The sequence below is a fragment of the Notechis scutatus genome, chromosome 6 (assembly GCF_049901735.1).
Source record: "Notechis scutatus isolate UNSWTSFEM ecotype Mainland chromosome 6, rNotScu1.2, whole genome shotgun sequence".
Lineage (NCBI taxonomy): Eukaryota > Metazoa > Chordata > Lepidosauria > Squamata > Elapidae > Notechis > Notechis scutatus.
The window spans coordinates 54,954,529-54,980,228 of NC_142014.1; the positions used below are offsets into that span (position 1 = coordinate 54,954,529).

The 25,700-nt window shown below is 40.0% G+C and overlaps 2 protein-coding genes across 3 annotated transcripts; both read left to right on the plus strand.

Moving 5' to 3' along the window:
- Positions 1–1,512: 1,512 nt before the first annotated feature.
- TST (thiosulfate sulfurtransferase) lies at positions 1,513–9,635 on the plus strand. The gene is made up of 2 exons (XM_026694926.2): positions 1,513–2,267; positions 9,174–9,635. The coding sequence occupies exons 1-2, from the start codon at positions 1,673–1,675 to the stop codon at positions 9,470–9,472; spliced, it is 894 nt and encodes a 297-aa protein (XP_026550711.1). The 5' UTR covers positions 1,513–1,672; the 3' UTR covers positions 9,473–9,635.
- Positions 9,636–12,824: 3,189 nt separating this feature from the next.
- CIMIP4 (ciliary microtubule inner protein 4) lies at positions 12,825–25,682 on the plus strand. 2 transcript variants are annotated; one of them, XM_087968349.1, is made up of 6 exons: positions 12,825–12,890; positions 18,109–18,181; positions 19,860–20,506; positions 23,807–23,957; positions 24,878–24,988; positions 25,584–25,682. In XM_087968349.1, the coding sequence occupies exons 1-6, from the start codon at positions 12,879–12,881 to the stop codon at positions 25,673–25,675; spliced, it is 1,086 nt and encodes a 361-aa protein (XP_087824475.1). In that variant the 5' UTR covers positions 12,825–12,878; the 3' UTR covers positions 25,676–25,682. The 2 variants fall into 2 exon arrangements, with proteins under 2 accessions (XP_087824475.1, XP_026548658.2); XM_026692873.2 differs by lacking the exon at positions 12,825–12,890 and having other exon boundaries at positions 18,106–18,181.
- The last annotated feature ends 18 nt before the right edge of the window (positions 25,683–25,700 follow it).

Consider the following 25,700-nt stretch of genomic DNA (forward strand, 5'->3'; position numbering starts at 1 on the left):
GGTTTCCGCTAGAGAACGTGGGTTGGTTACGGAAGAAAACCCACAGACTGTCTGGTCTTCTCCGCCAGCAACGATGTTTGAAAAGGCAAACGGTGCACTTGCCCCGGCTGCGATAAACTCTTTAGTCCTTGGCTCTCTCGGTAGGAAGAAGAATCTGGAGAAGAGATGTTGCAGACAACCTTGGACGGGCGAGATCATCTTGATCCTCTCATACTTGCCCTTTGCTGTAGAATTTTCATTCTGCCGTGGACTTCTCTCACGACCCCGAGTGAATCGTTTAATAGCACACAAAAACACGCACAACTTCCAACTCATCTTTTATCCAAGGTGTATCTTCCAACCAAATACCTTTTATCCAAGGTCAGAGGTGGTATTCAGCAGATTCTGACCAGTTCTGGAGAACTGGTAGCAATACCACCTCTGACTGGCCCTACCCCCATCTATTCTCTGCCTCCCGAGTCCCAGCTGATCGGCTGGGTCTTCTTTTGTTGCCCTACACAGGAGAAGGGAGCTGGAAAGCAGGTTAGTGAGGTGGGAAGGGAATAGGATTTTGCAGTAATCTTCCCCCAGGAGTGGGGAAGGAATGGAGATTTTACAGTATCCTTCCCCTGCCATGCCCACCAAGCCACACCATGCCCATCAAACCACGGCTACAGAACTAGTAGTAAAAATTTTTTAATCCCATCACTGTCCAAGGTGTATCTCTTCTCCAAAAGAGTGTTGTTACAATTCCGGACAATAGGAATTGTGATTCAACCCATACCAACTCCAGATCATTGCAGGCTGCTGTATTCCCACGACCTCACAAAACTGCAAGTCTCTCATTTGTCTTTCAAAATAAAGACCACTATTTTGGCTACCTCCTCTTAGCATGTTCAGGATAGGGGAAATATAGCTTTTGTTTCAAAACTGGCAAAGTTTAGGACTCAACAGTATCTTGTTACTGTTGAGTCCTAAACTTTGCCAGTTCTGAAGTAAAAGGTATCTTGCTAGCTCTTCCTCTTAACATTTGGGCCCCTCTTAACAAAACACTGTTGAAAAATGTGCATATGACGCAGGTATGCTATATCTACCATTTCTATGTAATCAGATTGCTGCACTTACAAAGCTGGATATATTAGGAAAGAGTAGCTGGGAGTTTGGGGTCAGTATACCAGCTGCTCTTACAGTGTTTCCTCTTCTACACTTTGCTCTTTGGGACCCCACACTCTCAACCTTATTGAGTGTCTCAGGGCTGGTTTTCTCTTTCAAGTTTGCCCTTTGCCCCATTTCTGACCGAGCCAGTTTACTTTTGCACTGTCACTGACTGTGAACAGTAATGCATTTCTTGTTACAGCAGGTCCTGAAAAGCTGATTGATGTTTTCACTCTTGGGCAACAATGGGTGGGAAATTATTACAAAAAGCCCTGGAAGTTTTCTCTGAACAATTACTTCAGTTTGTCATCTAGAACTAACTAGAGGGAGGGAGGGAATTTTCAGCTGAATGTGGGTATGCCTACGACAGTCCAAAGTGCAGACCTGAATAGAAATGAATTGGCTAGGGTTTCTTTCTCCGCCCTTTCTTAGTTGATTGGTAGGGAACAAGACATCGGAGCCTGGACAAGGTGCTGCCCTTTTCTTCACATACCATTTTTCACTTTTGAGTTCACCCATCAAGAAAGCTTTCCTTAACATGGTGCAGCAAGCTTTATACAGAGCTTTGGTCTCCACCAAATGGCTAGCAGAAGCTGTCCGAGCCAAAAAGATTGGCCCTGAGTTGCGAGTGTTGGATGCTTCCTGGTATGAACCTGGAACGAGAAACGCCCAGAAAGAATTCCAAGAACAGCACGTGCCTGGAGCCTCTTTTTTTGATATTGAAGAATGCAAAGACAAGTCATCGCCTTATGAGCTTATGCTGCCCAGTGAGAAACATTTTGCCGATTATGTTGGCCACTTGGGCATTGGGAATGATACCCATGTAATTGTGTATGATGGAGACAACCTGGGCACCTTCTATGCGCCACGTGCATGGTGGATGTTCCGAGTCTTTGGGCATCGAACTGTTTCAGTGCTGAATGGGGGATTTAAAAACTGGCTGAAGGAAGGTCATCCAGTAACAGCAGAGATCACCCGGCCAGAGCCATCTGCCTTTAAAGCCAGTCTTAACAGGTCTCTCCTGAAGACCTATGAAGAGATGGTGGAGAACATGGAATCCAAGCGGTTTCAGGTAGTGGATGCCAGATCTGAAGGGCGATTCCAAGGAACAGAACCTGAGCCAGGAAAGGAAGGTAGGAGTGCACCTGAGATAATTGGCCCACTTTCCATATTCTTTATCGGCTAATGATATTTCAGTCTTTATATCCCTCTTGCATACTTTCAGTTTACTTATTTGTGAGCAACCTCCACTAAACAAAGTGGAATACTTTCTAAATACACTTTCATAACAGTTTGAAATTACGGTGCCTCGGAGGAAATCCATAGATTTCCAAAACTGGTACATGTGGATAAACTCCTATATAGGGGACCTAAGAATTGATCCATTGGGAGAACTTTTACTATTTTCCTGGCCTTTATTTTTTTCTCATGTGGTAAGAAATATACACATGCACACACACAGAAGATCCATTTATGTTTGCTTGTTTGGGATTCCATACCAGTAGGATCTGATATCAACATTTGTGGGTGTTCCACTGCCCAGATACACTGGCCCAGAAACTGTCTGTTGCTCTTTTTTAAAAAAAAAATATTTTTAGAGTAAATAGAGTCTGCTTGTCTAAAAACCAAACTTCCCAAGAATTACACAAAACATTTAGGATATTTTTCACTTTATTATATGGTCTTCCCCATTCCAATAATGAATAAGGGAATGTTAAGCTAAAACCTTTGAGCCCTTGGACAAAGGGCAGAAGACACAGACATGGAAATTGGTGAAAGATAGGTACACATGCATGTGTCAAAGAAGAATTACAGCCTTCTAGAGCAAAACCCTGATTGGTCAACTCCAAGCTAATGATTTCCCAGATTGCCACACTCAGCAAGTCCAGGATTTATCAGCATAAAAATCTCACAGATTGATTGATTTTTCATCTGTTGGACTGTTTTTCCAATAAGTATTTTTCTGTAAGGAAATGGGAGGAGTGCAAATTGTACTATATCTTAAAAGCTTCCGTGCCTTATTATTCAGTATTATTGCTCTGTTTTTCTTGTTTCAGTATTTAGAACTCATAAGGGACTCATAAGCACTTACCGTTAAGTAAAAACTAGATAGGGAAAATGAAAATGGGTGGCTAGATCCCTAAATGCAGGCATTATGAGGGTCCAGACAAAGAGAGTTTGGGAAGGATACACCAAATATCAGAAGACTGTGATAGAGACACAAGATCATTTTGCAAACATTACGCAATTAGGTCAATTCCCATGATGTCAACTAGAACCACACAGCAAGTTTCTTTCAAAAGTAACTGGCCTCTAAGTCACAGTGTCAGACTCATTATGGAATGGTTGGGCTGAAGCAAACCTGATATCTAATATGACAACCTTCACAATGTTCTTTCTAGTTTGAGATTTTCCCAGGGAACCTCAGTCTGGCAGGACTGGTTTTTAGGGCAAGACAAGTGGCTGACGCACACAAGTGGCTGACACTGAACCTTCAGGGGTGTATTGATATAAAACTGGCAGAAAGGAATTTCACCTCATTCTGTTAAAAAAGCTTGAGAGGATTATGTATTCACCTGCCTGATAAGAGTGCAACAAGATATTGTTGTTAGGCAGGAATTGTCCTTGAGAGTTCTGGTGAAATAGCTAAGAATGCAATAAGATTGCACAGCATTTATCTGAGTGAACTAGTTTGTTTTATTCATGGAAGATCCAATAGAAAGAACACAATACAGAATGAAGAAGGAAACCTACTGTTTGTAGAAACTTTTCCAAGAAGTCCCATAGCATTCAGACCATTAAAATACAGAAATTTGCCGAAAAGTATTGCCAATACTTCTCACTATAGGTAGTCCTCAAATTACAACAGTTCATTTAGTGACTGAAGTTTCAACAGCACTGAAAAAAAATGACTTATGACCATTTTTCACAATTATGACTGTTGCAGCATCCCCATGGTCATCTGATCAAATTCAGATGCTTGGCAACTGACTCATATTTATGGTGGTTGCAGTGTCCCAGGATCATGTGATTATCTTTTGCGACCTTCTACCACGCAACAATGGGGAAGCCCGACTCACTTAACAACTATACTACTAACTTAACAGTTACAATCATTCACTTAACATCTGTGTCAAGAAACAGGGCAAAACTCATTTAACAAATATCTTAACTCAAAACAGAGAAACGAGATGGGATCTAATCACACAGTAAAAATCAAACAGAAACCCATCCAATAAAGGGCAATGAATTAAGATAGTTATTCCTTAAATTGTGGTTATTTGCTTCAGAGAGCAATGGTATATAAGCATTAATAAAATATTTTAAAGGGAGATGCTAAAGTAAATAAATATTCTCAGTTGAATATTTTTAGCTCTGTAATCCTGAAATGATATCTAAGAAAAATAATGAATCTTGAACCAGTTCCTATGGGGCACAGAAAGACAAACCCAGAACCTAATGAGATGAAAACGTCCATCTAGAATGGCAGGAGATCAATTGAGATGTGTTTCCACAAGAAATTTATGCAAGTTCACCATTTAGCTCAACCCTTTTCACTCTGGGGAGAGAAGTGTTTGTATACTTAAAAGGAGCCACATATGCCTCTGTTTTTTATAGGGTCACACTAGGATGCACTCACACAGCATGGTTGCTACAGTGCCATGTTGTGACGGCAGAAGCAAAGCTTCATCTGCAGAGGTGACTACCTAGGCTTGGTTGCAGCCAGCTGGCTTTTTAAGATTGGTGGCAAGTAACATTATTTCTCAAATATGCTCAGTAATTTTTAAAAATCCCACTGAAATTGTCTTTCCGTTTAATTTTTTTAATTCAATTTTTATTGAAATTTCTCACAGAAATAAAAGATAAGCATGAAAAATATAAAGAGTGAAGAAAAGAAAAAAGAAAATGTGAGATAATGAGAGTAATGAAGTAACAAATACAAAGAGAGATACAAATAGGAAAAAAGGAAAGATATATAAAGAAATGACTGCCAGTCTTCCTTATAGCAGTTACAATCAAAGTATTTGTTGTATTATCCCCTGATCAGATAGGTCAATTTTGCCATTTCTGCCAATTTAATAATCTTAACATGCCACTTCTCCATTGTGGGAATTTCAGAAGTATCCAATTTTGTGTATCTAATAATCTCGCTGGAATTTCCATATAAAAAAAATCAATCTTCCATGAGATTCTTCTAATTGTCTATCCATAAGTCCCAATTAAACAAACTTCTGATTTCAGCAATTGTCTTCCTTTTCCAATAAAAGAATTTGTCTTCTTTCCACATTCTAACAGTATTGTTACACAAGGGGTAAACAAATTGATCAGGTAGACCAGGGATCCCCAACCTTTCGACGCCGCGGCCCGGTTCCGACATCAGCTGGGCGCCGCGCCCGGTATCTGGCGTTAACTGGGCGCCACCATCTTTATGACGAAAAGGCGCTTCGGTGACGTCACCGAAGCGCTGTTTCGCCATAAAAGATGGCGGCGCCAGCGCTTCTGGTGAGCTTTTTCGGCAGAAATGGCTTTCTACCCGGAAAAGCTTCACGGAAGGCTGGCGCCGCCATCTTTTATGACGAACAGCGCTTCCGGTGAGCTTTACCCGGAAAAGCTCACCAGAAGCGCTTTTACCAAAAAAAGATGGCGGCGCCCAGCAACCAGCGGCCCGGTAGTTGTTCCGCTGCCCGGCACCGGTCCGCTGGACTGGCGGTTGGGGACCCCTGAGGTAGACAATGAACTTGTAGCTCATCATTTATTGGGAAGTACTTCAAACATGCTGTAAGTCAAAATATGAATGGGCAAAGTCTTATCATGTGTATATCATAGGTCATAATATTTGGTTAAAGGACTACTGTCACAAAATATTCAAGATAGCAGTTCCTTTAGCCATTCATTTTCTGTATGCCAACCAACCCAACAACAAATTTATGATCAGATAATGGTTTCAGATAAAGTTCAGCAAGGTCGAATCTGATTACATGCCAACAACCTCGGGTTGACTCTTAGTGACCCTAGAGATCAGTGGTGGGATTCAAATTTCTTTACTACCGGTTCTGTGGGCGTGGCTTGGTGGGAGTGGCAGGGGAAGGATACTGTGAAATCTCTGTTCCCACCCCACTCCAGGGGAAAGATACTGCAAAATCTCCATTCCTACCCCACTCCAAAGGGAAGGTTACTGCAAAATCCCATTCCCTCCAAACCCCACTAACCTGCTTTCCAGCTTCGTTCTCCTGTGCAGAGCAACAAAGGAAGACCCAGCTAATCAGCTGGGACTCAGGAAGGCAGAGAATAGATGAGAGCGGGGCCAGTCAAAAGTGGTATTTGCCGGTTCTCCGAACTACTCAACATTTCCACTACCGGTTCTCCAGAACTGGTCAGAACCTACTGAATACCACTTTAGAGCTATATCTCTGGGATCTCATGTCCACAACCTAATCTTTATGTCCTCCAATGTCATACATACTCTTACTATTATAATCAGATCCATCCGCTATGTTGCTGGTTGCCCTCTTGTTTTTATTTCTATTTTTCCCATTTTGGCTTCTCAGAGGAGTTGGCTCTTTGTATAATATGCTTGCATAAACTCCTTGAGGGAGATAGGTGGTCTAGAAACACTGAATATAAATAAATATGGCAATTGGAGCCTGATCATTTGTGCTTTAGGTAAGAATTCTGGATTAATTTGTTATATAGTCTATTTATTTTTTCCTGATTATCCACGGTGTTCTCAAGAATCTTCCCCAACACCAAAAGTGTCCTGCTTCTTCACAGTCCAACATTCATTTCCATAGAAAGCCACTGCCTATACAGTTATGATCTTTATAGGTCTTGACACGTCATAGCATCTGAATATTTTTCCCCTAAGCCCTTCATTGCTACCATAAAGTGCTAGATCAGGGGTGTCAAACTCACATCGTCATAGCAGTATCATGGCAGCAGCGTGATGTATCGGGACTTTGCCCCCACTTCACTAAACCTGACATGGGTATGGCCAGCCCATGATGCATCTGGCCTGTGGGGCAGAGTTTGACAGCCTTGTGTAAGATTGCAACATACTTATTTATTGCTTATTTCTTTACTGTTTAAAAAGCTATCAGTCTCATCCTAGTGACTTTGGGCAGCTAATCTGTATATATATAAGTGAAATACCACTCAAGCATCATCACAAAATCTCCAGAACCGTAAAGCCTACAAACTTGATATTTGACCTGTATGTTGCTCTTGGCTTCTAGGTGCTCACTAAGAAAGGATTTTTCAAAATGACCATCAAAGCATTAGTATTTTGTATATTATTATTAACACACTCCAATGCTAAGGAGTTCTACTGCCCCTCCCCACCTGAAAAGAAATCTGTTCCAAATGCAAAACAAGCAGAGGAAAGGAATTTCAGTTTCAGTTTCAGAGCACCAAGCAGCTTTAGTACAGAACAGTTGAGCTAAGCCACGCCCAGGCTCCTTGCTGTCTCCTTGCTCACAGAGCAAATACTGTTTCTGTTTCCAAAGAGTCCTCAACTCTCTCACACACTGACTGGATGCTAGCCAGATGAATACCAATGGATGCTGGTAGGCAGAGGCACATTTTTCCCCTTATTTTCCAGGTTTATCTAACAACCTGGCCCCAATGCCTGAGAGAAAGGACAGCTTTTCAAGGTCTTTGAAAGGCTAACAGGTCAGGCCTGTCCAAATCTTGGGGAAGATTGTATTATAAGCTAGATTCCAGAATCAAGAAAGCATGCCTAGTGTCATCTAAATTACATTATTTAATAGAAAGGACCCAGTGCATTGTCCACCCTGCCAAATTTGGTGAGATGGGGCAGAAACCATAGAGAATTGAGACATGATCCCACAAGTAACCTGGCCTTTTCCATCCAGGACTTTATAGGTGAGAAACTAACAGATGCTTGATCATTGACTGCATTGTACTCAAGTACTGTGTCTGCCATTTTCTTCCTGACTGTTTCATGTCTTGAGCACTACATTATGATCTTCTGACTGAAGGTTGTCCAATTCCAGTCTGTTTTATTTTGCTGATGCCCCAGATGTGAATGGGTATTGTTTCATCTCATCTATTAAGGTTAAATTATGGAAGTGATTATGAAGTAATTGTAACTAGGATATTGCATTTCATTTCATTATTAAATGCAGGATTAAAGCATTCTTTAAATTTGACTGTTTTTTTTAAATGTGGCTTTTTAAGACATATAGATTTAAAAGCAATTCTCATCCATCTTTTCCAAAAATCTGCAATTATCTTGATCTATATTTAAATGCAGTAAATTCTGGAGTTGAGACTTATTAGAAACAGATGTTTGTAAAGCTTTTTTATTTTACATTTAACAATCACCCATATAACCAACATTATCTCTTATATTTTATTCAACTTATTTGTTGTGGTGGTCTTCCATGGAAAGAATGAAACACAGGCTGGTGTTTCGGATGGAAGCCCAGAATAAATTCTAGTGCTTCTTTTTATTGAGATTTTTCTACATAGTCAGCATAATTACATTATGGCTTAATAATTAGATATAGTAAAGGTTTGCTTGCAATTGTTTAAGCTGTCTCCTTGTTTGTATTTGTCCTTATTGTTCTCTTTTCTTTGCATTACCTTAGTGACCTTTAAACAGGCATGTATGTATAAAGCATTATATTAATCATTGCTCAAGCTCAGGTCAAAGTTTATTCCCACAATTTGTATTAGAAATCATTGATAATTTCAAATTATTTAACCACAATCCCAGTTTTGTGCTACCATTTGTACCCCAATTATGTGCTACCATTTATACGCCATACCATTACTTAGGATTAGAACTTCTTATAATACTATTTTATTTGCATTTGTTTTAGACTCTATTATACTCATGGTTTTTCCTCTTATGCATGCATACATATATGTAGAAAGATGTAATACTTCTTTTATTCAATATTTTGTTTGTATTATAGCCTTAGGGCTATAATAAAATTGAATTGAAGTTGATCATAATAGTTACGGGAAGTACTGTTTATGACTTGATTGAGTGATTACTCTTTCTCTTATTCCAGGGATAGAACCAGGTCACATTTCAGGTACCATAAACATTCCTTTCTTCAACTTCTTGACTGAGGAAGGTTTTGAGAAACCCCAAGAAGAAATCCAGAGCATGTTCCAGGAAAAGAAAGTGGATCTTTCAAAGCCTTTGATTGCTACATGCCGCAAGGGGATTACAGCCTGCCATATTGCCTTGGGAGCATATCTCTGTGGTAAACCAGATGTGGCCATCTATGATGGATCTTGGTCAGAGTGGTTTCGTCGTGCCCCATCTGAGTATAAAGTGTCTGAATGGAATCGCCATAAGGCATAATAACTCAATTTTCCGTGAAGCATAGTTCCTAATATTAAGCATGATAAAAAGATAGGAAAATAAATTAAGTTCCTATTCTTTTATAATTTTATCATTTTCTAATCCATGGTTGCTGCTTGCTTTTGCAAACTGGTAATTAAATAAAATTGAATCTTGAGTCAAGTACCTTTTTCAATTCTGTGTCCTTTTTTATTGTCCACAGCTAATAGCACAAGAGAAACTATTCACTGTTATTATAAGTATTAATATTTATATCATGACTTTCCATTATGTCCAGCATCTTGCTGCTGCCTTTGAAATGTAATACATGTAGATTACAATTCTTACTGTCCCTAGATCATCCATTTAACAGTATGATTGTGGTCAGTGATAGGAATTAGACATATCTGGAAGTGGCCAAGTTGTGGAAAGCTAGCAAAAAGTACAGAGTAACTTGAACCTTATCTTGACATAAGTAGAACAGCAATGTTATGTTTCAATAGTTTTAGGAACTGCATATAAAACTCAATCAAGACCATTAACTCACTGAAACAAATCATTTTAATGAGCTAAAGTATTATTAGGGATAGGACCAACAGATTTCATGAAATTGGATTCCAATTCCAAGTAACCTTGGTACTGTTTCAAAGAAGGTTGTTTCCTGTGAATTTACACACCAAATTTCCAACAGTGGTAAGGTGTAAAGAATCCTCTTCTGAGAAATACACTCAGGCAGAAGGTTATGATGCTTGATATATTTTAGGCTTTGTCATTTAGGCTTTAAAGATGATATCCAGGAGTTTTGAGGCAGACATCTTCGAAGTTGCTTTGCACTTTATAAATTAAGGTAGCTTGTCCATGGACTCTGGCACAGAAGTTGTTATTTTAGAAATCATTATGCCTTACTACTTAATTATTATGATGAGGTCAGGCTCCAGGTATGTACCTTGTTACAATGTAAGCAGTTACGTTCAATCTTCAAATGTACAAAACTGAGGAAACCAGTTCGCTGATTATTCTACATATGTACATACAATGCAAGAAATCTGTATCAAGCTAGCAAACGTTATAATGTTAATATTTATAAATCAAGGCCACCTTTATTCCCATAGATTCATCGTGCCTTCAATTTTCAATATTTGGGAATAATTGCCACCAAAACAACACTTTTCACATTCCTGGTGAAATGCAAGAGTTTTGAAAGTACATATACTAATAGCAGGGGTGGGATTCTTACTGGTTCGGACCGGTTCGGTAGAACCAATTGTTATGATTCCTGGTAGTTCAGAGAACTGGTAAAACGAGCCCTGGCCGGCCCTGCCCCTCTCTGTCCGCTTCTCTGCTCCCTGCCCAGTCCTTATCACACATGTGCGACATGGTGCGCGTGCACAACAAGCTGACTGCATTCTAACCCTGCCCGCCCTGCCCTGCCCCTCCTTATCTCAGCCATGTGCCATCACTGTCTTCAGCCTGCCTTCACCCACCCTCCAGCCATTGCTGTCTGCCTTCCACCATGATCTCTCTAGGTAAGCCCGGGTCACCTACATGCTGCTGCTGCAGCCAGCCCCAGTTGAGTCCTGGCTCCTGGGCCAGCCTAGGCTACCACCACCATGCTACCACTGCCATCCTCGCCCTTACCACCACCACTGCCGCAAGCCCTGGTTGAGTCCCGACCCCCGGGCTGGCCTAGGCTGCCACAGCTGTGCCGCCACCTCCCTCAGAGCTCATCACCTAGCTAGCTGCCCCCCATCCCTCTCTGGCTTACTTAGCTGCCAGCGCCACCCATGCGGCACTCACTGCCTAGCAAGGCTTCCCCCCCCCACTTGCTTAGCTTGCTTAGCTGCCAGTGCCACCCATGTGGTACTCGCAGCCTAGCAAGGTTCCCCCCCAACCGTCCCCAGCCTCTATCTTACCTGACTTGCTGGTGTCAGAGAGGAAGGTGAGCCAGGGTTGAACACCCATCACCACTCGGTTCCCCACCAGTCTGCATCTCACCCCCTGCCTGGATTTTCTGCAGTTGCTTGGCCTTGCCTGCTAGGGACAGGGGGCAACCAGGGAGCACAACACTATGCCTCTTGGTCCCCTATCACCCTTTTGCCTGCCACTCCTTCCCTCTGCTTCCTGCTGCCAGCCTGCGCGTTTTGGCTGAATGCGGGCCACATTCTGTGAGAATGGTGCAAGTCAACCTCCCGAGAGCAAATCTTCCTCGGCGGCCCGCACTTGGCTAAAATGCTCAGCCAGGCGAGGGAGGGGGGGCAGGCAGAGGGGCAATGCAGATGGATGCGTGCTTCCTGGTTACCTCCTGTCTCCACGTCAATTTGCTATGGAATTATATTTGACAATCCAAATTTTCTCCTTGGTTTACATGATATCCTCCTGGGCCTATGGTCCATGAGTATGATAACATAGCCAGCATTAGGTATATCAGTGTTAAAATAGTTTGTATAGTATAGTATAGTATAGTATAGTATAGTATAGTATAGTATAGTATAGTATAGTATAGTATAGTATAGTATAGTATAGTATAGTATTATACTATACACTATAGTATAATATAATTGAGATCAAACCACAATCATTCATGGTCCAAAATCATTGCAAGAGAAGCTTATGCAACATCTGGGTCCAATGCATGGGGAAAGAAAGAACCAATTTTCAAGGTCTCTAGAAGACCAATAAAATTGGGATTATCTGGATTTTGGGGTATGTTGCTTCAAATATCATAATAGAGTAGGCTTGCCCCTTGTCCCACCAACTGGTACTTTCGTAGAAGGGATCCAAAACATGCCTACCTTATTGGATCTCATATAATCAGGAAAAAAAATCAGAAATAGATTGTTTTGCAAATAAACCAGCCCTATGCCATGAAGAGCTGTGTAGATGGCAGTCAGAACCATGCATAAAGAAAAAAAGGTCTTTTTGAAAAATCCTTTCAAATATTTGAAAATTGTTGCCATAGCCAATCACAGTATTTTTAGGACAGTAAGCTCTACCAGGAGATAAAAAGAAACATGGCAGAAAAAAGAAAAAAAGCCACTTTTAGATTGCTGTCAATAATTATGTCTGTGTAGTCACTGAGTTGTGTTCTCCTTGAAACTATGCAAGTGAAATGTTCCCTGCCTGAGAAATATATTTGTATGAAATTTGATATTCAAAACACTATTTTTAAAATAACCACTCATATTATAGCAATAAATGGAAAACCAAAGCTCCGTCACTTTTGATAGGCAAACTTCACTACTGAACATCTCTCTCAGAAGGGTACTCTGTTTACTTGAGTCCCCATAGCAACTCTAGCTCACAGATGGGAATGTGTTTCTTAGCAACCATCCTTGGCAATTACACATAGTTCCACTTCTTTGTCTCCCTAGACTTGGCAAGGACCTGCTTGATTCATGAGAACTCCACTGGCACCTCAGTTGAGACCATGGCAGCAGAGGTGAGATACATGTTTGTGAGGAGGGCTTAACTTTGTGCATCTTAGAGAAAAAAGTAACCCCTCCCAGCCAGGCAATTACACACAAAGGTGCTGATGTCCTATGACCTACACAAAGCCTCTTGGTTTTTAGGCCCAGGTCAGAACAGTAAGCCTTGCTGTGTTCTTGCTGCCACTCCAGGCCACATGTGGCAGGCATGTGGGGCTCTCCTTGGCCACCTCTGGCAACTGATTTGGAGCCACATATGGTTGGCAACTCTGGGACATGCCTGGCATGTATATAGCTCATTTATAATCATCATTGTGCTTTTCCCAGCCAGAGGTTTTGTAAACCTGGCCAGGCATCTGTATGAGCCAAAAAAGACCAGTGGCTTGTTTCAGGGTCAGAAGGGGCTTGAGGAAATTAGTCCCTTACTTGAGTACCAGCAGACACCAGAGATGGCTAGCCCCTTCCTCCACTATGGACATGACCCTGAGGAGATTAGCCCTGTGCTCCGATACCTACAGCATCCTGAAGAATTTACTGTCTTGTACCAACAACCACCAAAGTCTGAGGCAGAGATTGATACTGCAATCCAGCAGCCAGAGGAAATCAGTCCTGTGCTGCAGTATCTACAACAGCTGGAGGAAATTGGCAGCAACCTGCTTCAACAGGACAGCTGCCACATATCTTCCTGCCCAAGAATTGTCAAGAAAGTGGAGACTGTGACTCAGGTGAAATACATGGGGACTGGCCAAGTCTATCTTTGCAATTTTTTTCAGGATCTTCAGGGGGAAGCAAGGAAAATATTGTACCTATAGTGCTGATTTGGAGACAAGGAAGTAAGGGAAGGTAATAAAGATCTATATTCAGCAAAGGTCCATGAGTTAAATCCTAAAAGGCCTTAGTTTTATCTTTCCAATACAACTAAGCAAATGGAACTGAAATTAACCATTTCAGCACTGAAATAATAAAGGATAGTTTTGTTGGTCCTGAAAATCCTTCTCAACACTGTGTATGATGCAGTTCTTAAGCTCATGTTTATTATGTTACATTTGTTCAGTAAATGTCTAAAGTAAATATACAGTGTGTACACACACACACACACATTAATATGTATATTAAGTAAAGTACAAAGGTAATATTCCTGTCTGTATTATAAAATGGTCAGGATATGGAGATACAAAGCTAATTTGCTGATCTTACTGTCATAATTATGAAGGTAATAACAAGGCTGGGAATTGTGGTAAGTCATTTCCCCTGTAGCTTACTAAAGTGTCTTTCTTTCTTTTTTTAATTTTTGAATGTATATGCCACTTCAATCACCAATATAATTATAGAAATCATACACATTAGAGTTGGAATTGTTGTATCATTTGATCTTATTAAATGTTGCCTGTCTGATCTTCTTAACTTTATAATTTCTCACTCATATCCCTCTGTAAATGGAACTCTAAATATTTGGAAGATCTATTCTTTGTAATGTGGTTAAGGTTTTTTTTTAATCTATTCTGTTTTCCCACCATTCTGTTTCTATTCCTGAATTAAAATCCTTCCTTTCAGAGTAAATTTTTATCAAGCAGTTATCCCACTTTATTCTTAGATGCTCCAGATGAAAATATCCTCTATTCTCTTTTCATATTTTGTTTTAAACCTAAATTCCTTTTGTATCATGCTTAGATTATTTTTGCTATTTAATGTAAATAGGAACTTGATTAATTTTATACAGTGCTCAGAACATAAAATAAATTTTATGTAATATACAACTCAGAACATAAAATACAATTTTATGTAATATACAACTCTATCCTTTTGGAACTGACAAAATGATTTGGGTGGGTTGGGTATAACTTTGTAGAAATAAAAAGTTAATTCTTACTCACATTTTCAAAAATCTTGTAAGTAAGCTCATGTTCTATACACATATCATTTTGAAAAAGAGGTTTATGGAAAAGCTTTTTAGTCAATAGCCAAACAACTTCAGATTTCTCTCACACCTATTATGTTATGTGCTTGCAGATACTTTGCAAGACATTTACGACTTCCTCATTCATTATTCCTCTGACTTCCTAATAATGCTCCTAGTCTTTTTCAGGATAATTGGCTTATTTGTACATCCAAATCCCAACCAACAGTACAGTAGTTAGTATAGACCAGTGGTCCCCAACCTTTTTTGTGCCAGGGACCAGTTTCACGCAGAAACACTTTTTCAAGGACCGGGGGTCCGAGTTTGGTGGTTTGCTTGCAGACGTTTCATTATCTGACTAGGTAACATCTGATGTTGTTACCTAGTCGGGTAATAAAACGTCTGCCAGCAAATCACCAAGTTCAGGGAGCGCCAATGCTTCCTCATTGCAACCCTGAGCGACAGATAGTCCCTGCAGGATGGCTGAGAAGCCCCTCTTGGCCCTGCCTTCATCAGCCCCATCCCTCAGGTGTCTCCCTCCCTCCCTCAGCCTCATCCCTCAGGTGTCTGCCTCGTTCCTCTCTCAGTCGCTCTCTCGCTCCTCCACCAGCCCAGGAAGAAACTGCTTCAAAGAAGCCTGCAGGGTGGCTTTTCCTGTCGGCGCAGCTCCCCCGAAGCGCCCGTTCACCCCCACCCCACCGCCCACGGTTCAATCCAGTGCTCCGTTCTGCCTGCCTGCCTTCGTTTCTGGTGGTTTCGGAGCGCATCTCCTCCGAAGCGCCCATTCACCCCCGCCCTGCCCCGCCGTTCAACCCAGTGCTCCGTTCTGCCTGCCTGCCTGCCTTAGTTTGTTTCGGAGCAGCTTCGGCTGAGTAAAAGAGGCGAATAGTTATTATTCTCAGCCGAAGCTGCTCCGAAACAAACAAAGGCAGGCAGGCAGGCAGAACGGAGCACTGGATTGAACCTGGATTGATTGGCGGCGGGGTGGGGGTGAACGGGCACTTCGGGGGAGCTGCGCCGACAGGAAAAGCCACCCTGCAGGCTTCTTTGAAGCAGTTTCTTCCTGGGCTGGTGGAGGAGCGAGAGAGCGACTGAGAGAGGAACGAGGCGGGAGGAAACCGAAGCCGCTGAGCCAGAGAGCAGGAGAGGCTTTGGTTGCTTCCTCCCTCCCCTTCTTTCATTTGTGTCCTTGATCCCTGATCCCAGCAGCATTCACCGAAGGCAAAGAAAGCCGCCATTTTTATTTTATTTTTATTTTCTTTGCGGCCCGGTGCAAAGTGATCCACGGACCGGGACCGGTCTGCGGACCGGTGGTTGGGGACTCCTGGTATAGACCTCAATCTTGCTTGAATCTTCATGAATGCATGAAGAAATGTTGCTGTCACTAGTCCCTAATAATAACTTGCAGCTCTTACAGGACATTTCTGTAATTATTTGATCCCATTAATCTTTCTTATTCATTGTCTTCTCCTTCCTGTTCCATCAAATCTCTTAAAGGTGATTGTTTTTTCTATATTTTTCTATTATTTGCTTATAGGATGATTTCTGCTTACTGATTATGACATCAGAGAGAACAATGTTTATTTGGTCCAGGACTGATTAATTAGTTTTCTGTTACTGCTGGTCTACAAATCCAAAATTGGAAGACATCTGTTTTCTTTAATTACTGGAGAAGGAACAAATAAATACCACAGGCTTGATGTATTTAGGAAGAACTGATTAGGCTGAAGAATAAGGGTGGTTACTTCTGAAACCATAATCAATGGTTATAGAAGAGAAAAGGTCAACCATTGGCCTCTTACCTGTGAAATATGCAAGATTTGATCCTCTTTCCCTCATTTTTTTCCCCATATTTACAGTTCAAGATGTATTAGTATCAATATACCAATTATACCCATACCCAGTATATACATCATCACTCTGAGAAGCTGTGGTGATAAGGTTGAAGTTCTATTCCAGTGTGTAATGGGGAAGAAACAAGCTAAAGCTGAACAACACAAGCAAGATGAAATTACAGTTGGTACCAAGTGCAGTGGTCTTTTTGCCAATTGGTGTTAAATGCCACAAACATGTGTTTCAGCTTCAGCCCTGGTTTCCAGTACACTTCTGGCTGCAGTTTGTGTACTCTATTGTAATGCACTCTGCATGGGGTTACCTTTAAAGACTATGCAGCTGCTAATAAAGGGCAGCCATTTTAATAGTAAAATACCTGTGTAATGGTCATGGTATAGGTTAGAAATATGTTTCTGAGTCAAATTCCAAGACCTGGTGTTAACCTACAAAGTTTTAGATGGTTCAGTTCACATTTATGTTTCCTGAATAGAATCTGCCCGAGCCACGTAATCATCCAGAAGTCGGGGGCATGCTTCACGTCCCCACTTCATAAGAGACCAAGAGGATAAGGGTTCAGAGGGCCTCCTCAGAGATGCTTACCAATATTACCTGTACTTACTTTCAGGTTGCTTTTGGCCTCTTGCCCTGCTGCCTTTTAGTCATATAATGGTCCTGTCCTGGGGATTCAGGTACTAATGGTGGTAGTGGGCTACATTTTTGACACGGTTGGATTGTTACAACCCTGGCTTTACCATTTTAAATTAATGGAGTGGTAAGATTTTACTTGGGAATTGAGGTATGTTTCAATTCTGATGTTTCTTTGCCTTTTGTGTTACTAGTTATTACTGTGCTAGAATTTTTATGAGTGGGAGATATATATTTATTATACTTCTTTTAACATTTGGCCCTTCTTACCCTCCCCTGAAAAATAATAATTTGAAAATATTGGCAATGGTCATGCAGCAGCATAATTGGAGCAGTTTCCTCCTTTGTCCCCAGACTCTTGACATAATGGTTTGGAAAAAGGAAGCAACTTCAGAAAGCGTGTCAGACTTATTTTTATGATGTTTTCTTCAGTTCAGTATCAATAAGCATAACGGTTATGGGATCTATTTTCAAGACCTGCCCTCCTACCCTCTGTTTAATTGGTTACCTGGGACATTAAAGGAGATTAAATGCTAACATGTTTTTTTTTATTTCATCCAAAATACAATGCATTCAGTGTATTTAGTACATGGTACTACTTTTAAAAATATAATAAAATACTGCATAATTAAATGCAATTATAAAACACAATAGTTGCATCCAATAAAAGCTGATGTTCAAATGTCTATAGAAATATCAGATATTAAGAGTGAATTGCAGATTTAATTAATTATAAATATTAAACAATGATTTTGCTATTTGGGCTTACAAATCCTCAGATTCTTATTTGTGCTGGAACTTAGAAGTATTTCACCTGTAAATAATCCATACTTTATTTCTTTGGGGGGTTATAACAGGTGCCCATGGACACAGCCTTCCCAATGCCTGCCACCACATATCATGTAAACAAAATGACCTATCGTTCACCAGGTAGGAAATATATAATTGATGGGAAGTTTCTATTTTCTCTACTGTTTAGTGAAGACTGAAATAGATTCCTAGTTTTTATGAGCTATTTGCTAATGTCTGATCAATCTTTGCTTGAAGCTAAGGAAAAGCAAAATATGTGATCATTATCCCAACCACTACTTCCAGACATACTGGATTGTAATTTTCAGAATTTCTTCCCTAGCCAGGCAGGAATTCTGAAAGTTATATTCCCATAAGCCTGGAAGATGGCTGAATTAAGTGTTTGTACCTTATGATTCTTGACGAATGTATCTTTTCTTTTTATGTACACTGAGAGCATATGCACCAAGACTAATTCCTTGTGTGTCTAATCACACTTGGCCAATAAAGAATTCATGCATTCAATTCAAATTATTAGTTCAAACCTGGCAATCCATACTTTCACTAATACTAGATGATGGTGTGTAGAGAAACTCAAGACCCCTTAAAGACTTGAGTCCAATTTAAACTGTGAAATTTTTATACAATTTAGGCTTGATCTTGCACTTTATAACTTGACATTGCAATACAACCTGAGTGTGTTTGCTGTGCACTGCTATATACTGATAATGCCATCCATGTGAAGATATCAATCACCATGTTGCAAGCTTGAAGTTTTTTTCTAGAAGGTACCTTCAATGTCCAGTCTGATAAATCTTCTTTTCACTAAAAAACAGGGAAAATGGCTATGGGAGCTAGGGTCTGGTCAACTTCACTGCCAAACAAATCAATAGGGTGCAAAAGAAATAGTCCTACAAGAAACTACAAGAAGCAATTGAAGCAATTCTAAAATGAAATTTGGAACATTACACTTTAGATGAATTCAAGTGCTAATGTGAAAGGGGGAGAAACGCTATTGACTTTTTCAACATTGTGCATGATTTTACTATTCCTCCATAATTTGTCGTCCACTTTTTTTCAAGCTAAGATGATTAAGTGCTTTACTTTTTCTTCACATAATCATTTCACGCCATTATTTCAGCCGATTGTTCAGTTTTGTTTTAGGTTTGTGTGTTTTGTTTACCTTTCAAAGTTCTATAATAAATTTAACAATAAATGTTAATATTATTCAAGTCTGGTTTTACCATAAATTTATGTAATAACAATATACCGCATTGGTGGTTTTACTATCTGTTGTTATCCAAGCAATTCCAGTAAAGAGCTCCCATGAAAGAAAAAAAATCATTTTTCTTTTGCATTGTTTTGTAGAACCTTTTGCATAATTCATAAAAAATGGATTATGCAATCCCCCAAAATACATTCCTGGAAGATCCTTGACAATTGAACATCATACACAAAGATGGGATTATTGAAATGATTTTCTTGTTTATTACTCTATATGTCACTTAGCAGATGTGCTATTGAATGCCTTTTTGGAAGAAAAAGAAGGCAATAAAGTTTCTCCAGCCTGGTATACTTCTCCTTTGCTATAGATTGCAATTTTAATACTCTTCAGTTATTATAACAATAGATGTAATCACTTAGGAATGAGTCCGATTGGGGAAGGTTAGAATATAAAGTGATTTGAGAGAGAATATTGATTGGAGGATAGAAGTAAATATCAGAGAAGAGGTCAAGACTAGCAGGCTGGTAGTATCATCTGGAGTTAGAGGACTTGTAATATATAAATACCTCCAATATTTTATTCTTTGTCTTCCAGAAAAGCCTGGCTATAAAAACAAGGAGCAGGTCACATATAACAAGGCTGGGGTGCCATCCAACAAAGCACTTTCCTCAAGGACCTCCAGTGCAAACTCTTGGGACAGCTCCAAGAATCTGGAAGGGGATAAAACAAGAGGTGAATTCATCTGCCAAACACCTCCTTCCACACAGCACTTTCCAGCAAAAAACAACAATAGACAGAACCACAATTCGAAAACTCCTTCTTTCCAATATATTCACCATGAATCACCTAAAATGTGTATTGGAAGAAAGGATAGCTTCGAAAGCAAAATTTCTCTTGGAAATCACCAGAAGGAAAGGGCTACAAGTTCCCAAGAACATGCCAAGTTTGTCCAAGAAAAAGCAGAACCCATCAGCTTTAATCCAGATGAATCAACAGGCAAGTTACATCATTCTGTACGAACTGAGTTGTTCAGCTCTCCCACCAAAAATATGAAGAGCAGCTATGAAGACACTGAAGAAGCCAAGACTGTTTTGAATACCAAAGACTCCTTGGCTTCAGGTATACAAAACGTTAAAGTAGAAGGGAAGCCCCTTCATGAAAAGAGAAGCAGTCTGATGCCTGCCAATATCAAAGCCAAATATGGCACCACAGTAGTGGAGAAGCTGATATCAGAGGAACAGGTAAATGAAATAATTTTAATCGGGGGCATGAACATTAATAGCGCTCATAGCTGGTGCCCTTAGATGTTTTGAATTTCAACTCGTATACATTTCGGGGGGAGAAAGCCTCTAAGAGACCAAATCTTGGGTCGTCTTAAGAATAATAACTCTACTATCACACAAGTTTTCATGGCCCATTGTTGCCATCAGATGCACAGAATACAGATAATCCTTGAATGCCAACCACAACTGAGTCCAGAATTTATGTTGCTAAATGAGAAATTTGTTAAGTGAGTTTTGCCCCATTTTACGACTCTTCTTGCCACATTTGTTAAGGGAATCACTGCAGTTGTTCAGTTAGTAATACAGTTGTTAAGTGGATTTGGCTTCCCCATTGACTTTGCTTGTCAAAAGATGATCACATGACCCTGGCATATTGAAACTGTCATAAACAGGAGCCAGTTGTCAAGAATCTGAATGTAGATCATCTGATCACAGGGATGGGACAACAGTTATAATTGTGAAAAATAGTCATCATGTCATTTTTCTCAGTGCTGTTGTAAGTTTGAACAGTGACTAAATAAACTGTTGTAAGTCGAGGGCTACCTGCATAGTGCAGATAATGGAGTATCTATTGGCAAGGGTGAGAAATGAAGAGCAAATGGTGAAAGGAGAGGTAAAAGTCAGAATTTGCTATTATCAGTTATATGCAGATATAAAGAAAGCAAGTCAAGAAAATTAAACATGGTACAGACATTCTTGCAACTGAACATAGTTAGCATAGATGTAAAATGTGTTAATCTGACAGACAACTGTGAAACATCCCATTTCCTTTTGGATCTGGACTGTGCTATGTGAGAATGGCTTCTAGTCTTATGGTTTCTAAAAATAAATACTCTGAACTGGAAAAGATTTGGAGCCTGATTCAGCCCCTCCCACTGCCACTCAGCTTGTTTCATCTAGAAAGCAGTTCAAGCTTTCCAAATAGTTTCAAATTTGGAGGATTTACTTTTGGAAACTCCCAAACTGGCCCATAGAACTGCATGGTGCAGAAAAGTCTTGATATGCTCCAAAGGCTTTACAAGTTCAATAATCACTCTCCTGAAATTAGCATAGGGTATTTGTTATGTTAGACGAGAAAGTATTTCCAGAAAAAGCAATATTGGATAGCCAACTATTCCTGTGTTTTACACATTACATTTCCTTGCAAGGCTAATTTTGAGATTCATGTGTGTTGCATTCTATTTATAATAATATCTTTGTATAGTTTGTAAATTAGATAAAACATGAGCTTTTTGTTAATCTACAGCTTAGAAATTCATTTTTAGAAATGCATTCTCCAGCTAGGGAAGCCTTCCAGGTGCTGTCCAAGTATGTTACCCATAGTCATGCCCCTTTTCAGAGTCTGAATCGGAGGAGGAAGCCAGATAGCTGACAGGGAGTGGGAGTGTGGCTCTGTTGGCTGTGGAGGAGGCTGGGGAAGGGCAAAGTCCAGCTGGGCAGAGCAGGGAAGAGATAGAACAAGGGAGGAAGAACCAGGCCCACCCCCTCTTCATCCTAGGGCACACTTGGAGGAACGGAGAAGAAAGCAATGTGGGTTGCGTGGCTTATGAGGGAGAGGGCCCTGATTCTCTTCATTAACCACAACTGGGAAGACAGTTGATAAGAAAGGCAGGCTGCATGCGGCAGGCTGCTGGGAGTAAAGTGACTTTATCCTGTATTGTCGTGGCTCATCTGTGTTCCTGGCGTCTTCCCAACCGTGTGAGTTTTGCCATGCCTTCAAGCCTGAGATTCTTGCTTCTTCCCTGCCAAACTAATGACTTTACTTTAGTTTGTTTGGACTTTAAGTTACAGTTTGTGTTGACCATGTTTTGGACTTAATTTTCTGCAGTCAAAGGCTGTTCCTGGGAGAGTTTTTCTCCAGCCAGAAGGTAACCTGGACATTGGGGGCAAAGTTGGAGATAATAAAGGGACTCTTATTGCTTATCTGACTGTGTTGCCTTTGTGCCACACCCCGGGTCATCACACCCATACTGTACATCCCTTCCAACCGGCATAGGTAATGGTATCAAGCTGAGAAAAATGGTGCTAGGCTTTTTTTATTTTCACCTGGAAAATTATGGTTACTTCCATGATGCTTATCTGAAGAGTACCTCTTGAATTTATACATCTGTCTTTTGAGGTGACAGATATTATATTGTAAGGAATTTATGTAACTCTCGTGTAATGCTAAATATTAGCTGAATAATTAACCAGGGAATTGGAAAGCAGGACCTTATTTACATCACGAGCAATATAATTTAAAAAATGTATATTTGTATAAGAAATGTTTAAAAAATGTTCAGCTATATAACTGAAAAGATCACAAGGCCAATGTCACATATATTTACAGTATTGATTTATATTTATTAAAGCTATGTCACCGAATTTTACAATTCACAGTCCTTTACAACAATAAAAGCACAAAAATACATAATGAAATAGAAAGAATACATAAATACATCCAACTAGGCAAAATGGTTCAAAAAAACCATATCCATTTCTGATCACAGCAATCATATTATCCAATCCATATGAAGTGGTGTTTCCAGAGTAGTTCAAATTTTTCAAATTGAGCTTTAAGAGTTCAGCTTTAATAGTTTTATGGAACAATGTTCTAATTATGCAGCAGTCTAGTTTCCATGGGGTGACCATTCTATAGCAAAAGGGTCAATGACAGAGAAGTACCAGCCCTAAGCATCCAGCAATCTAAATTTTCACACTGAAGATAAGATCTCCAGTTGGCTCTGGAGAAGATCGTCCTATTAGAGCCAAGTCATGTAGTGCTTTAAAATAAAAAGCAATACTGTGCCTTGAACTCTGAAATCTATTGATTGTTTTTAAAAAGAGATCACAATATAGTGTAAAAGGACTGAAACATTTCTTAGCCACCAACATGAAGGCATTTTGTACTAATAAGCAGTCTTCCAAGTATTTCGCTTATATCAAGTAAAGTGGCTAACGTACAGTTCTGATTTATAAAAGTTGAATTTTATACATCTTGATTTTGAAAGGAAAAACTCCATTAAAATTGGCTGCAGTCCAGTTAGGGTTTGTTTGTTTTTCTTTTTTTTCTTTTCTTTTTCTTTTTGACATAAATCCAAGAAAAGCCTACTTTTGGCCAAATTTGATCAGTTTAACCATCCGGGGAGTAGAAATTATCACTAGTTCTCTAAGTATACTAAAACATATTTGATAATGGCAAGCAACTGTGGAGTTTAAATTTTATCATATCACATACCCACCCACACGTATATATATATATATATATATTTTTTCCAGGCACGGCGTGCTCTTTGTGAAGCTGGACTTATCCAAGGACAAAAAAGACTCAGTGACTGGCCATTCAAATCTCTTGAGAATCCTATGACAGCTTCACCTTATGCTGATTATTATGAACTGGGTTATAATCTGAGAGCCAACATTTTCCAAGGTGAGCTAGACAAATATCCATGCTTCCTGTTTTGGTCATACAGGTAGTCCTTGACTTATGAACACAACTGAGACCAGAATTTCCATTGTAAGTCATTTCGGTCATAAGTTGAGTCAGAACCAATTTTAGGACAATTTTTATGGTAGCTGTAAAGAAAACCACATGGTTATTAAGCAAATCAGATGGTTGCAAAGCAAATCCAACTTTCCCAATGGGTATCTTTGCTGGAAATTGGCAAAAAGGTTGCAGTTCATGATTATGTGACTACAGGACACATTGCAACCAGTTGTAAATGCAAGTTGGTTGCCCAGCACCCAAATTGCAGTCACCTGACTATGGGGGTGGTGCAACAGTCATAACTGTGAGTACAGTTCATAAGGCACTTTTCTGTTGTAACTTTGAACAGTCATTAAATGAATGGTTGCAGGTTGAGGACTACCTGTAATAATAGCATGATTTGGTGCTAGTACTTTAAGAGACCCCTTCTTCTCCCTTTAGAGGAATCATTTTCACAAATTAAGAGTTGTTTTGCTTTTAATTTTTCTGCTTGTGGAATAAAACTGTCATCTTCAATGTAGCCTGGGAGTGAGAAACATGGTGTCTCGCAGGCTTCTGCTTGTGCCAGTCACAACTCAGTGGCAAGGGGCATTGAGCATTGTTATTCAAAACACTAAAGTTGCCTTTTGTGTGTGTATGGTGTTTTGTTTTTTTTTGCTTAATATGCAAATGGTCATACCAAAAAGTACAGTATTTCTCCCAACAAAAGATCTGAAACCAACCCCAAATTATAATCAGTATCAGGTATAAAAACCTGTCACTGTTTAAAATTCGATACAGTATCACTAACTTCTTCCTGTTTGTCCTCAATCTCTATCGATGCCAGTAATTCAGTGAACAATGTCCAGATATTCTTTCTTTAGGAGGACCATTAGAAACTAAAAGCTTGATGAAGGATTCTTATACTCCTGATGTGATAAAGAGGGCAGTTCGGGATCCCAAACGTTGGCATGGAAGGAAGACTGATGATCTAGGTAAGGAAATCTAGGAACTAGAAAGGAAAACTAGAAAGTGACATGCCTGGCTTCTCTTCCTGTCAATGTTATGAGTAGATTATTATACTATTGCCCCAAACGCCTAAGTGGGGTTTTACGCCGTACGAGGGGGGGGGAGGCTGTGGACCCCTGGCTCCGACCCCTCGGCCCATCCCCCGCCCGAGGCTGCCTCCCCGGCCCTGGCACCGCCGGCGCCCGGGTTTCTGGGGGGGTGGTGGGGGTCCCGGTGCTTACAACTACATCTCCAGTATTATTATAATCTAAATATTTAGATTTCATCCATTTCTCCGTTTACAAACCTCAAATTATGTGCTCAGGAACAGATCTAAAATAGTTTACATGATTTTCTGTACAGTATTCCCTTTCAGCGATCCTTACATAATTTCAGGAAGTTAAGGATGTAGAGCTCAATAAAAAAAAAAACCCAGTCCAGTCCAGCAATGATTCTGAATTAGCATAGGGTTTTTTTTTTAGCATCAAAAATTATATAGAAAAGTCTTGAATTTGTAGCTTTCCAATAACTTTTGATGACAATATTGATTGTTGCTGTTGTTATTTTGTTTTGTATCATCAGGGAGATGGTTCCAGAAAAATGCTCTAAATCTTAACCTGCAGAAAGCTTTGGAGCAGAAATATGGGGAAAAGAACAAAGGCAGCAAATCCTAAAAAGGCATAAAAGAGGCATATGAGC